This window comes from Astatotilapia calliptera, chromosome 16, assembly GCF_900246225.1.
Source record: "Astatotilapia calliptera chromosome 16, fAstCal1.2, whole genome shotgun sequence".
In the NCBI taxonomy this organism is placed as follows: Eukaryota; Metazoa; Chordata; class Actinopteri; order Cichliformes; family Cichlidae; genus Astatotilapia; species Astatotilapia calliptera.
The window spans coordinates 15,869,913-15,884,172 of NC_039317.1; the positions used below are offsets into that span (position 1 = coordinate 15,869,913).

Here is a 14,260-nt window from a genome sequence, read left to right on the forward strand (position 1 = left end):
CAAGATACACTGACTCTTGCTACTATGTGATGAATGGTTGTGGACAAATACATCAGACCAGGAAAGGACTAATCGGAAATGGGTCTGAATGAATCTGGGATATGGATTAAGTGGATATGCAGAGAGAGAGAGAGAGAGAGACAGGGAAAGAAAGCGCGAGCTTTCTTCTTCTGCCATCCCATCTTCAAGCTATCAGTTATTGATTAAATGTAGAGCATCCCATGCAGGCTCCAGCAGGCTTTGGCTAATAACACAAACACCATTGCAGGAGGTTGTAAATTGCAAAATACCACACATACACATATACAGTTAAATGCACACAAACTCACATTTATGGTGTCTATAAGCTGCAGACACCATAAATATGCAGGATATGTAGGAGAGGGGATGTGGATGATTAAGAGGTGAGGTGGGTTCTTAGAGTGAAGGAGAGACTTTGACAGCCTGCATCACCTCTATCATAGCACTCAATTATCTTTCCTCCTATATTCTCCCTTTTTCCGGTCTTCATTGCTGTTGCCTCTCAAATATTTGCATCTATCACTCAAAATTTGGCCACATTCCTTATGTCACTCCTTCCATCCATTTCCCAATAATGCCATCCCCTCCCTCTCTCCCGTGCTCCTCTAAACCACCATCAGTTTTCTCTCCATCTGTCTTTCTCTCCTTGAAACCACTTTCTCTCTGTGAGTCTGTTAGTGTGATGTGAATATGCCAGACACTCGTGGGAGCTGCATCTTTGTGGCTTTACTTCATCTTCCTTTCCTTCGTTTTGCTGCTACCTGCCGCATTCACTGGTCAACTTCACTCATCTGCAGCAGCTCTCTGCAGCAAGCTCACACACCCACTTACTGCACGAACACACACACACACACACACACACACACACACACATGGGGGGGGGGGGGGCACAAATACCCATTTGAAGTTTAGACCACACCGCTGCTGCGTCTGCAGCAAATGACCAGAATTCTTAAGCATGTGAACTCATACAGTATGGCAGCTTGAACATACAGTAAGTGCTAATGCAACAGACACACACCCATGGCTGACAAGTCTACTTGCATGCATAAATATAGAACTGCTGAATGGCTACTTACAACATTTGATGAAATGGTAGTGAGACATTTTCTGAGCAAGTCAGACAGTCCAACAGTCAGGTAGGAAGGCAGGCAGGCAGAAAGGTATGCGGGGGAGTCAGTGAGTGAGGAAAGCAGGCAGATAGTAGGCAGCTACAGGTTCCAGAAAAACTAACTAAAGCAGAGCTCATAACCGGCACGATACATTATTAATCTGGCTCACTGCATGCTATCCAAACTCTGTTCCCCTGTCTGCATTATTCACCACCACCAGTAGCAGCTCCGGTTGCAGCTCATGCAGCATCTACATGCATACAGTTCATCTCTCGCTTTCTCACACACACTCTCACACACACACACACACACACACAGACATGCACTCTCTCGGTCACCCCTTCGGCAACACGGAGCTGCGGCTGGTTCTAGCTCTTCTCGCCTACAGCCGGATAACCACTGCACAACGTCTTCCCAGCCATAGCCAACACACGTGCTCCACTGGCGTCACTGACTGGCAGCCGGCTCAGCCCACCTCCTGTTCAACACACCCCCAATGACGCAATGCTCTTCGCCTCCTTACACACCCCCCTCCTGGTTTTCTTCACACACACACATATGCAGTGACTCATACAGATGCACGCTTCTTTGGACTATCCTCTACCTTCTCAGCCCAAAAAAAAAAAAAAGGCGGCAAGAAAGGATCCATTGAGCTATATTATAGATATAACGCAGAGAGAGCGAGACAGACAGATTGTGAGGAGGGCTGTTTGATTAAACTGAAGAATTGCAGACACAGCAGGGGGAGCAAGAGAAAGAAAAATAAGCAAGAGGCAAAAAGAGAGGGGAGTGTTAAATTTGATAGGACAGCTAAAGACATAGAGAGAAAGAGAGGCGAAGCTGCTGCAGTGCGGCTTTTGGTGTGGTGACAGGTTAAGTGTTCATCAGCGGTCTTAAACTAGCCTCAAATTTACTACCGATAAAGATAGTTTATAGAACGTTGGAGCTTGAGCGCAGTACGTTTAGACGCCACTATAATGCACTTATCATGCAGCAACAAACCACAGGGCATGGTGCAATATGAACTATGTGTGTCTGTAGGGCGATCTCTATGATTTTGTCCTTTAAGGCTGATTTGCATTTACTAAGCTTTGTGTTAAAAAGGGATTTGTGCAGGATGGGAATGTGAGAAAGAAGGAGGAAGAAGAGACACAGCGAGAACAAGAACAGAGAGAAGCTGAAACACACTTTAAAAAATGGATGATAGTAGTAGAGGTTAACAGGGTGTGCAGTGTGTGAATCAATCTGGATTGCGACGCACGTTTTAGAAATCTGTGGCGTGGCGCTTACACATCTACAGCCTGAATAGCATGCTGATTTTCCCGTGTGAGATTTTGAGGCACAATCGCTGTCAAATATGAGCGAGCAGAGATGGGATTAAAGCACGTGAGAAGCAGGTGAGGTTCACTCCGCGTTGGTGGCGAACAGTGAGGAGTAACAGAGCAAACTTGAAAGAGACTGGGGGAAAAGAAAAGACACACTGGGAGTTAGATTTGTGTGTATGTGTGTCAGACTGGATACTCGAGTAATTCCTGTCATAGGAAATCAGGTCAAAGCAACTGCTCGCTGCATCGTATGCAAAGTACAGCTTGAGCAACTACTACAACAACTACCGGAGTAAAATCAGGTGCCTGTGTTCAAGTGTGTGCAAAGACTGCACTATGCAGAGTAATTCAATCGTACTGCTACATGTGTTTGCACACAAACACAGAGACAACAGACAAATTCACATCTTTACTGCACTTGCAAGCCAAGTAGTAAAGTGTTTTTGGGATAACACAATGACTATCCCATTATCACTTTTGAAATGGAGATCGCACAACAGTACATTCTGACAGGGGAATGTCATGCGTTCCCATCTAAATGTCTTTAAGCATTAATGGCGCATGTTATCTGCGCCTGCAGTAATAGAGACTTAAGATGCCATATCAGAAAGCGGTGGCTTGCTGGAAAACTGGAACATGAGGTACTGTAAAACAGAGTTTCAAAGTGAGACATCACCCTAGAAGGGAAGTCTGTGGCAACAGAGACAGGACAATAAATTGTTGACACGTAATGATAATTTCTATCTCTCTGCAGCCACAAGTAAGCAGCGAGATAGAGTGAAGAAAAGAGATAAAAACAACAGATGTAAGGACTCCATTGTATATAACAGCCATCTAAATCTCTGTCAAAGGAAAGCACGGCTGCAGTCACTTGTGTAACTATCCACAATCTGTTTTCTTGGCACTATCTATGTCTTTATTGTTTCAAAGTCACTCACAGTGTAGCACATGCTGTTTCTGGTAGAGACTGAGGCTCTCTTCTTCTTCTGTGCAGCACTGACAGGTTTTCACTAAGGCAGCGTTTGATGCACAGATCATAAATTTCATTCACTTTGACACAGCGGTCACTCTGCCATCATCACCCTCAGCTGTCAATCAATGCTGCAACTGTGTTACCACCATGAATTTTGTGCTTGACATCCTAGAGAGTGAGTACATTTGTTCTTAAGTGTGATCTCTTCAACTGAGTTCAGTGGTGACGGATCCAAGGTGCAGGAAAGGTTCCTAATAAAGGCAAAGCCAAAGGCACTTAGCACTTGAGGTATTATATATTAAAGGAGACTTTGAATTCAGTATTTCTCATTTCCATTTGATAGATTTATTTGTGTAAATCCGTTCCAGCTACTTACAATCCCATATATTGTATCATGCTATTGACACAAGGTGCTCAAGTAAACATACACCAAACATAATTTGCTATTTCGTGTATTTTTTTAAATGATCTGTTTAACACCTTGCAATCATATTTTTTTGTTCTGTTTTGTTGATTTTTTTCACTGCACAAAGTGTTATTATCATTTTGCTAATCTGTCCTGTTTTTCTTACATTGGTATCATTTTTAATTTATGGTAATTGTGCTACTGACAGTACTTTCTTCATTCAGGATTCAATTTAAAATCCTCTATATTAGGTTTGGTCATAATTGTTCATGACAATTGGTCGAGCCCATTGCCGACTTGTGCTGTGAGGGCATGAAAAATAATTAACTTGTAGAGCACAATTGATGAATACTGGAGCAAGATTCTTCCTTTAGGTTGTGGAGAACGACAGTGGAGACACTGATTGAGACTATTATGGATTGAGCTAAGAAGCTAGCTCAATCCATAATAGACAAGCTAGCTGCTAACTTGGTGCGCATCACCATTAGCTTAATGATATTTGTTAACCCCATCTGTTTGTTCATTCAGAAGCTTCAAGGTGTTCTTCATCTAGTTCCTAGAGACTGGTTGGTGACCTCCTGGCAACCACTGGTCCCTAGGGAAAAACAATTATTCCCCACTAGTTGTGAGTGGTTGCTATACTCCCCACTGCTTTGCTTGCTAACAGACTGCTGTAGTCACCCATAGTTTTAACGGAAGATCTGTCTACAACCACCACAGAGAGGTAGCGAAACCTGAGAAAGTGTGTCACAAACTGGAATCTGAGAATTTCTACCTTCAAATTTAGAGCTGCTTACTGCTAAAGCCAGCATGTTTCAATAGGTGCAACCTTTCCTTTGAAAGTGAAAAGGCTCTTTTTCCGGTAACCGTTTTTTTCAAGTTTCACTTCTACTCAGTTAGAAAGTGTTTGTGGACAAGTTGGCCTCTTCCCAGCAAATTACAGGTGACTCGAGCATTCTGCTAGTGGCCAAAGCAATCACAAAGAAGTTTTTGGTGCAGGACCCTCTCTGTGACTGATTTTACTCAGCATCAACCAGCAACTTCCAGTAACTTCTGGCCAGCCAATCTGGGAGTACACATTTTTCACACTTTTCTCTTCAGCGACCAAATGTTGTCAGGGTTTACCATCTGGTGCCTCAGTCTATCACGTTTGTGTGGTCTAATACAAAAATAATCCCAAGTATGTGAGTTTATTTTTATTTATTTTTTTGCGGCAAGCTCATTCATGCATGTGCATGCATGCGGGAGTGGGTGGCACTGCACATGTATCAAAAAACTGCAACTGTCTGTTGTTGATGGTGGCCAGTAGACAATTTTTAACATACTGCCCAAGCTTTCTATATTTTTCTCTCTGTATTCTGTGTGTACTCTTACAATCTGCTGTCAGAATTATATTTTTTATGCAGGTTTTATGGTAAGATTAGTATTAGTATCAATATTGGTGTTGACAGAGTACATGCCAATTTACACTCAAATGTAATCAAAAAGGTCAACGTATATTCATTGGCAATGCAAACAGCTACACTAATACAACTGACAAATTACTGAACTAATAACTACACTAATATTTCCTAAGCCACACACATTATGTGTTAAATCTTTTTGAATCACCTTCTAAACTGAATAATTGTGCAATCTGATCATTACACAGTAGCAGCTCAAGCCAGGTTTAAATTAAATGGCAGACTATCTAATATTCTTAATACCAGTTAATAACATAGCATCAATGTTAGTTAATTCTAAGGTGGATTGCTGCCTGCAGGGGGAAGATTTAAGCATTTCTCTGCACAATGCTGCAGATCACAGAGAAACTACCTATAAATGCAGAAAAGAGGTCAAACAGCATTATCCTCTCTCATTTGTCCTGTTACTAGTCTTACTAAAGCACCACTTTGTTTCATTGGATAGTTTGTTACTATGCATCAGTGACATAAAAGGTTGCATCAATTATTTCAAGGACATTGCGGCCTGTCACAGTGCATTAGTGGAAAACAAATTGAATATACAATGATGAACAGAGGTCGAACAGATGAAGGTAAAATGGTATCAGTCCCAGTACCAGTCAGCTATGCCAGGGTGACTCAATAACAGACAGGTGTTAACAAGCTATGCTGAGCCTGTGAGCTTCAGCAGCTCCCAGGCACTGACCTAACAGTCACAACTGCAGAATTGCATGTTCTTATAAATCAGATTTATGGGCTTCAGACATGGCAGGCAATTTCATCTTTGACCCATTCATTTTTAAACTAACAAGCACAAACAAAATAATGCCTGTTGTGTTCAGTTGCTGGATCACACTATGCTGAATCTTGTTTTCTGAATTGTTTTGCTGGAGTATTTTATGAACACACAGGTATACGATGCAAAATAACAAACCTTTTGATTTTCACCTGCTAGTGACTAATCAGCTGGTTTTGTATAGAAGAGCAACTTATTTTTTGCCAGAAAGAAAAGAAATCATAGATGAAACAGTTTTGAAAATGGAAACATTTTTTGTAAAAAAATAAAAATAAAAAGCAAAAAGCAATTTTTTTCTTCAAAGGAAGGCACATAAAAATGCTTTGCTTTGCTGTCAACACCAAAATTCAGGCATTTTCTGAGTGATTACATGAATCAGCCATTAAATAAAATGTTTATAGTAATGTTCAAACCCGTATGACGACTTGTTTGTTTCAAAGATCTGAAACGGTCACCCACCAGTGTGACAAGACCTGCAATCTGCTTTGGAGCTCCCTGCCAATCACGTGTGTCATCCCCATTAATTTATTATTCAGCTACAGTTGTATCGTGACTGTAGGCAGTTATAAAGACAAACACGATCTGTTTGGGAGATCAGTCAGCTCGATACGCCCTCAAATATGGTAAAAAGCTCCCCACTCTGAAAGTGTAATTCTCTCGCCAAAGAAACTGACAATCAAGACAAAAGAAAATTCTGATTAAGTGGTTGATGAAGATTCATGCAGCTATTTTTCATTTTGACGTTGAGGCATAGGTTGGCTGGACTAAAGTGGCAGCCATGTAAACAGGATTGTTTGTAATTTCACAGTTTAAGAGTCAACAAATGACAAAAGACTGCAGTAATCACTTCAGCATCATCTAGTCCGTTGATTGCTGAAAGACTGATACAGTTCATTATCACTGCTGGCCAGAAGAAGAAAGAAAGAACGAGAGAGAAACATGAGAAAGGCAAGGAAAAAAACTGTCAGAGTGAGGAGGACTTGAAAGACAAATTACATAAATTAGTACATGACAAAGGCAGAGACAGATGAGAGCTATAACAATTAATAACTTATGAGCTAGATTCTCTCCTCTCGTGCAGGCTTCGCTTTCTGCCTGTAATTATGAGTCTCTCTCTAAATCCCTCCCTTTCCCTCCTCTCCCCCACTACGCAATCCCTAAAACTGGAAGAGAGTCCAGTTCTCGCTCTGACTTTGTTTATCCTCCCAGCGCCAAGCAGCTGGCACAACAAACAAACGCGGGAACACAAAGCTTCGGCAAGAGACAATCAATAACCAGACAAATAAAAGAAAAGTACAAGCAAACATGTGAACAGCTCCAAGTCAAGCAGCACTTAGTGAAGAAACAGCATCCTACTCTCACCTGCTCTCAATCTTTCCCAGCTGAATGAGTGACTGGCGTCTTACACACAACACTGTGTGAGTGACTCACAGTGACTCACGCGCAGTTGGCTTCATCTACTAATCTACATCACCATTCAGCTTTATGTTATCATGCTACACACAGCTGTTTAAATTGAAGTACTAATGTTCCATAAGATGCCTGCTGTGTATCTGAGCGAATGTGCACAAACACACACACTGTGCACACTCTACTGCGCATGCACAACAACGCTTGACCAGCTGTTTTTTGGCAATGATACAGAGCGGGTAGGGCTACACACACAAACCTCCAGGATATATATTAACGCACTGGCCGACGCTACATCACATGCATCATGCGACTACTTTAAGTAAACAAACACATTTTACAAAACAGACTTTTACTGAAAAAGTGACAGGCTGTCACTTTGAGATGCGATCAGATTGAAGGAAAGGAGTCCATTTCTAAAAAGACCGCACCTTTTGTTCACTCCAGTTGAAGTCTTTTATAATTATATCATAATTTCATGTTACGTAACTGACTTTAAACTGACAGCAGGAGTGTAGAAGTAAAAAAAGGAGATGGAAAAAGACAGCTGTGATTCCAATGAAATACAGGGAATAATAACATGGATACTATTGTGTTGCAGGCACAATAGGAAAATAGATTGTAAATAGGACAGCAACCTTCTTGTATATAAGGAAAATCAATGGTTGCCTGATTGCATCAAACGTTTTTGGTATTGGTGACCGATTACAGGTAGTTGCGTTGACCAGCTGGTCACCCAGAGGCTGAACATGTGACATACACAAACTCTGAGCGATCACACAGGTCAGCTGGTGGAAGGCGACCTGTTTTGCCTGTATTGCATACAGATTGCATGTAACTCATCTCTAACTGATAGCACAATGATACCATAGCTTGTTGTCGTTTTATTGCAGCTGACTGTGAGCGTCCACAGATCTTTGAAGCAACCATTTCAGAGGCAGCAAGTTCATGGCTCACAGCTTCAAAAAGTTGGGTCTTACTGCATTCTCCAACCACTGTTTCCCCTAGTGTGATTGCACTATTAACAACCACAGCATAATTATAGTCCGGAAGCTTCACCAGTTTAATGCAAATCTAATCAAGTTGCTTCTTGAACCATTTCCATGTTTGTTAACAAATTTTGCATTTCACTCTACTCTTGCAAAACAGCTTAAATGGAAGCTGTAAGTCTACCATAAAAGTAATGAGAAGAAATCTGTGCAGCTATATTTGTGTGTTGTGCTTCTAACACTGTCAAGGCTCGGCTGTGTGGCAGGCAGGAGGAGGACCCAAACGCAAAACTCGCAGACACGGGGATGAACTCAAAATCACAGCTTTAATGCTGGAAAGGCAGAACATGGGAAATACAAAACTAAACTGGGAAAAGTAAACTAACATACGTAGAGAGACACAGGGAGATCCACACAACATGAGGGACGACGTCACACTGAACAGAGGGAGACGCAGACAGAAATACACAGAGGGTTAACGAGGGAAGTGGGAACACAGGTGACACTGATAATCATAACGAGACAGGGCGGGGTGAACTGAACATGACATGTACGGGCGTGAGAGTCACAAGGTAAACAGGAAGTGCACAGAGGTTCAGACAGGAGGAGAGAGAGCGCGGGGAAAACACAGACATAACGGGCTGGGGAAACATGAAACAACCACAAAGGGAGACGAGGGCTCATAAATACATAGAGGGCACACAGGGGGAAGAGAGAGCACGGGGAGAACTTAGACATAATGGGCAGGGGAAGCATGGGATAAAACATAAGGAGAGACGAGGGCTCACAGATACACAGAGGGGCACACAGGGGGTAAAAGCCATGAAGGGAAAACACTTAGGGAACAACACAACAGGGCAACTCAGAAAACATGGCCTAAGCAAGGAACAAAATACAAACATACAAGGAAACTAAGAACACTGTGCCAACATGGCCCAGGACCATGACAAACACACCCATTCACACACAAGTTAGAGTAGCCAACTGAGATGGATTAAATACAGTAGTATTCAAATCTTTGTAAATCTTGAGAAGAACACAAAAGGCCTGTTCACTGCAGGAGCTTTTACAGAAGCTCCTGCAGTGAACAGGCCTTTTGTGTGGAACATACAAATGTGTGGAACAGAGATTATATGACAAAGAGAGAGACAGAGTGAGTCAGTTTATAAGAGAACTGTCCAAGTCACTATGTAAATATGTCAGTATGATCACATAAATATGCTGCAGCAATCATGATGCTCCACAAAAACTCGTTATTTGTCTCTGTTAACCGATCAGCCGACACAACACAATAGCGTTACATACTGTAATTCTGTCAGTAAAGACGATAAAGAAAAAGTACTGGTTGATTCACTTTTTGTCATTAAGGATAAACAAAAAAGACACACACACAAAAAATTACATTTTGATCAAGAAATTGTCTGTTTTCATTGCACAAACAGCTCCGCTGCACTACACAGAATCCTGTGAAAGAACCAAATCCCACCAACTTTGCTGCTTTTGCCGCTATCCAAGTAAAATGAATGCAAGAAGAAGCATCATATATCTAATAAATCAATCATATTTTAAATGATGACATGATAACTTATTATTATTTCTAATATTATTATGGAGACATGCCACCACCATGCTGATAAGCTAATACTGCATTACCAAGTTTGTAGGTGTAATTTTATTTTAAGCTCACTGTGTAGGTTTCAGGATTACTGTCAGCAGTCAGTCATCTGCAGCTTCCCACAACATAAACTAACAATATGTCAGAGTTATCCAGTAATCTGATTTCTCTCCAAAGCTAAACCCAACGAGGAACTGTAGACTGCAGGCTACACAATAAATATGCTTATATCACCCAGGTACAGTATAGGCACAACTCTTCATGTTGCTAAGCAACCACCATACTCTTACTTCTTTGTAGTAGTCATAAACAGAGAAGACCCAAAGTTAGGAGCAAGGTATTGAAAAAAACCTAAAGACACTGTGTAAGTGACACAAGAAAACATGCAGTAACAGAGTGGGATGGCCTAGATCTGACTTCAGATTATCTGCTCACAACACTGAAACAAAAGCACTATCTTAGGTACTGTTTTGCTACCGGGCAGTTTTGTGTTCAGAGCGAGTGATTGGACATCCTTCATGGGCAAGCATTCTGTCTCAGGTGATGCTTTCCAGAATGCCGGCAGCCTCACACTCACTCAGGTGAACTTTTAAAATGACCTAAAAGAGACTGACAGCACAACTGTATACTGTCTGCAGTGGAGCACCTTAACATCCATACTAGCTACTCCCATCCGGTGAGCCTATAGACTGTATATAAATGAGGTCCATCTAGTCACCATGATGTCACCCATTCATTTGAGCCCAACATTTTAGATCCTCACAATCTTGATTGATTCTGCCTTCTTTTTCCAGTTAGCAGAGATGCCACCTGCTGGCCTTTAGAAAGTATGAAGGTTTAAGCTGTATCCTCAGTACCTTGACTTTTTAGATGCACAAGCTACATCCATCATTTACCTACAGTGTGTGTCTTAACAACTCTTTATGTAAAAGCGTAGATGGTGTTAATGCACATGCTAAAGAAAATAAAAAATAAATGGAAAACAATAAAGGTTCATATTCTATAAGAGGCTAAAAAACACTGTCTCGCTGTGTTTGTAAAAACATCAAAGGAATTTGGCATGAAGGCAAAGGCAGACTGCAACACTGTAAAAGACGATGTGGCTTTCACACATGCGATTCTCTTTTTTCTCTTTATGAAAACATGTTTTTGAAGCGTATGGATTTCCATGTTTTGATTTAGAGAAGTGTTTGTTTTGTTTGCTTTGCTCTTTTGTTCTGTGGTTGCTCAGTTGTTTCTTTTGTTAAAAATAGATTTTGAATAAATGGGCTGAAGGGTCCATCTCGCACTTTCAGATGTCCTACAGAATGACACAAAATACACAAAATAAACTGCACAGACCTGAACCGAGGAAACTTTTTGGTTTCGTAAAAAACATTAAACTTATCCGACACATTCAAACCACACCGTGACTGCGTTAATAACCACGATCCTTTTGGTCACTATAACTGTGATTTGAAATGTTTATATCATTTCATCTTTAACACATAGAAACACAGTGTGACCCACATCTACGGTATAGTTGTCTGCATATCCCAGTGACAGTTTTATCAGTTTCACATTAAACTGTCTGAAAGAGCCTCATGTATATTCATCCTCTCTTTATTCATAATTGATGCCCTGAGCCTAACAACAGTGCTGATGCCGGACAGGCATATTGTCTGGGGAATTCAGCCTTTCCTGCTGTTTTTATAACTAAGTACAGTATTCTTCCTTTTGCTTCTAAACTATTACATTCAGTGGCTGAATTATACAATACTATCTGTTAAGGATCATTGCTAATGCACTGTACCTCTTTGCATATTCTCTCCAGACAAGAATAGACAGCACACACGTAACAGCTGAAAAGATGTGAAACAAACCATCTGGACTACGCATATTACAACAAAATTGTGGACCAGTGTGCGTGGATAATGGATTATGCTTTCAAAATCACTTAATGTTGATCCTTTGATCACTAATGTAATCTGTTATATGTCACCATTCTGGATGCTGACCAACAGGAAGAGAAACTGAGCAAGGACTTTGATTGACTTTACTGTGACCTCCAGCCCCTGCCCTTCAACTCTGTCTGTTTGTCTCTCAGGGGTCAATACAGGTCAACTTCCTCATTAATCACAAAGCCAGCTTTGCCAACGGACTCGCAGCACATTGGTGCACTGCTAAGAAAGACCACCCATAAATTAAGAGTCAAGTTCACTCTCCATTGGTGGAAAAGCTCCACAGCTCCGTCGCTGAGGTGCTTTCTGAACAGAAACCAGGTTTGGCTTCTGAACATCTCGTTCACGCTGCTAAAAACAGAGGCAACAAAGAAGTGACCTTAAGGAACTAAATGAAAATGACATAACAGCTGAAAGCATCAGCAACAAGATGACAACAGATGCAGTCTCAACAGCTTTAAAGTGTGAAAATCTGTAATCAAATAGATCTCATGACAGCACGGAAATCTTACGCTACACTGAAATCTTTCTTGCACAATCAGCTGTTCATTCCCAGCCATAATAACACACTAAACTAAGTGTCTCGTGGTATATTTAGACCCACGACAACTGCATGGCACACCATATGCATTTCCTTTCATTCCCAAAGACACACATGACACCCATGCTCCTTAACGCATGCATGCGTGTTCTCATTCTGTGCTGTAGTACCTGAATACTGTTATCAAAACAAAAATCACACTCACCATCAGGCTCATGAACAAGAAGTGTTAGAAGGAGAGAAAAAGCAGAGTCTCACCAGTGAGAGCTCGTCCACAGGAGACACCACGGCACGCAGGCGAGAGAAATGTGTCCGCCTGACGAAAACCCTACGAGAGCAGCCTGCCCGTGCTCCAAATCAATTTCACACTCTCTCACCTCCCCGCCACTGTGATGTCATTCATTCATCCTCTTCCCCTTCCCCGTAGCCATGGTAACTATGCCGCTTGGAGCTGATCATTCTTTTACATCTGTCTTTCTATCTCCCTCTGTGTCCCTCCCCCTCTCCAGACCTTGCTGAGCCCAGCCCACTCACTCCATCTGAGGGGTGCAGTTACACCCCTAGCCTCACAATCATCCACCCCTTCTTTCTATTCCCCACTATGCTGCTCTGACAAATGAGGAGGAGGGACAAGGAGAGGGGAGGCGCCTGGATTTGCTTCATGTAGTGTGCCCTGATGAGTTTGTGGCCAAACAGGGATAGTTTGCCAAGGAGACCCATAAAGACAGAAACCGGCTACAAAGCCAACTGCCAGACAAAGGAGACAAAACAGAACGACATGAGCTGTGTTTTTGGAGCCAGACACACCGAAAAAATATAATGGAGGTTAAATGCTCACACACAGGTGTGTCTGAAACCCCTTAATGTGCTCACACACATAAACCCAAACACTTAGTCCTGTAATGTGGTGGTGATGAATAGTTAAGGGCTATCACCATCATTACTACAGAGCTGCACTGGCAATAATCCCCACAGTGACCTTGGATTTTCCCCTTGTTAACATTTGTTTTTTTTCTCAAAGCATCTTTTCACAATTTCCACATGTCCATTACAGCCTTATTTTAGCCATTTCACTGTTAGGTTCTACTCACCTACCCACCATGCTGCTGATTTAATATTCTAAATCTATCTTCCTTCATCTCCAAGCACACATGCTTTAATTCTCACCTGCAGAACTGGGAGAGCCACTGAAAGGTATGTAACAACAACACATATAAGAAGGAAGGAGTTAAAAGTCAGAGACAGTAATGGTTAAAAAAAATCATACATCTACAGTCACTGGAAAGGCTGTAATCATGAGAAAGACAAAGCAGACAGCAACATGGGGGAAAGTAATTATAATACCAAGAAAAATAGAAAAGCTTAAAGTAGATACAGAGAGAGGAGGGTACCTCTGAAAGGGGAGATCTCCACTTTGTTGCATATCTTCACACATCAGCTGTTTTTAATTAGCTTCCTGTGCTTTCCTCCTGGATAATCTCTCCATCTGTCAGCATCAGTCCTAGTCTGTCACTCTTAATCTCTGAGTCGCTGCTCATATAATTAATGGGGGTCTTACCCAAACACCAATACAGTACCTACTGTTTGAGCTTATTAAAGTAATTATTGTCATAATTAACCTAAATTACAAATTGACTGATCCATTACCCTGAGAGGTGGCACAATAAGAATTTGTATTTTACACATACAT

General features: G+C 41.5%; 1 protein-coding gene across 7 annotated transcripts in view; it reads right to left on the reverse strand.

Annotated features, from left to right (window-relative positions):
• The window catches only part of myo16 (myosin XVI), a 109,291-nt gene that overhangs the window by 88,846 nt on the left and 6,185 nt on the right, over positions 1 to 14,260 (reverse strand). For 2 of the 7 annotated variants that reach the window (XR_003269904.1, XM_026143914.1), the window contains exon 1: positions 1,101 to 1,651. The exons of 1 other annotated variant lie outside the window; for it this stretch is intronic. Coding sequence is in view for 2 of the 6 variants with exons in the window: in XM_026143914.1 (XP_025999699.1) it covers positions 1,101 to 1,128 (28 nt within the window). In the remaining 4 variants the exon portion in view is untranslated. Of the gene's footprint in view, positions 1 to 1,100; positions 1,653 to 12,775; positions 12,809 to 12,828; positions 13,077 to 13,961; positions 13,989 to 14,260 lie in introns of those variants that run through there. 4 more of the 7 variants (XM_026143919.1, XM_026143916.1, XM_026143918.1 and 1 more) reach the window with 4 other exon arrangements.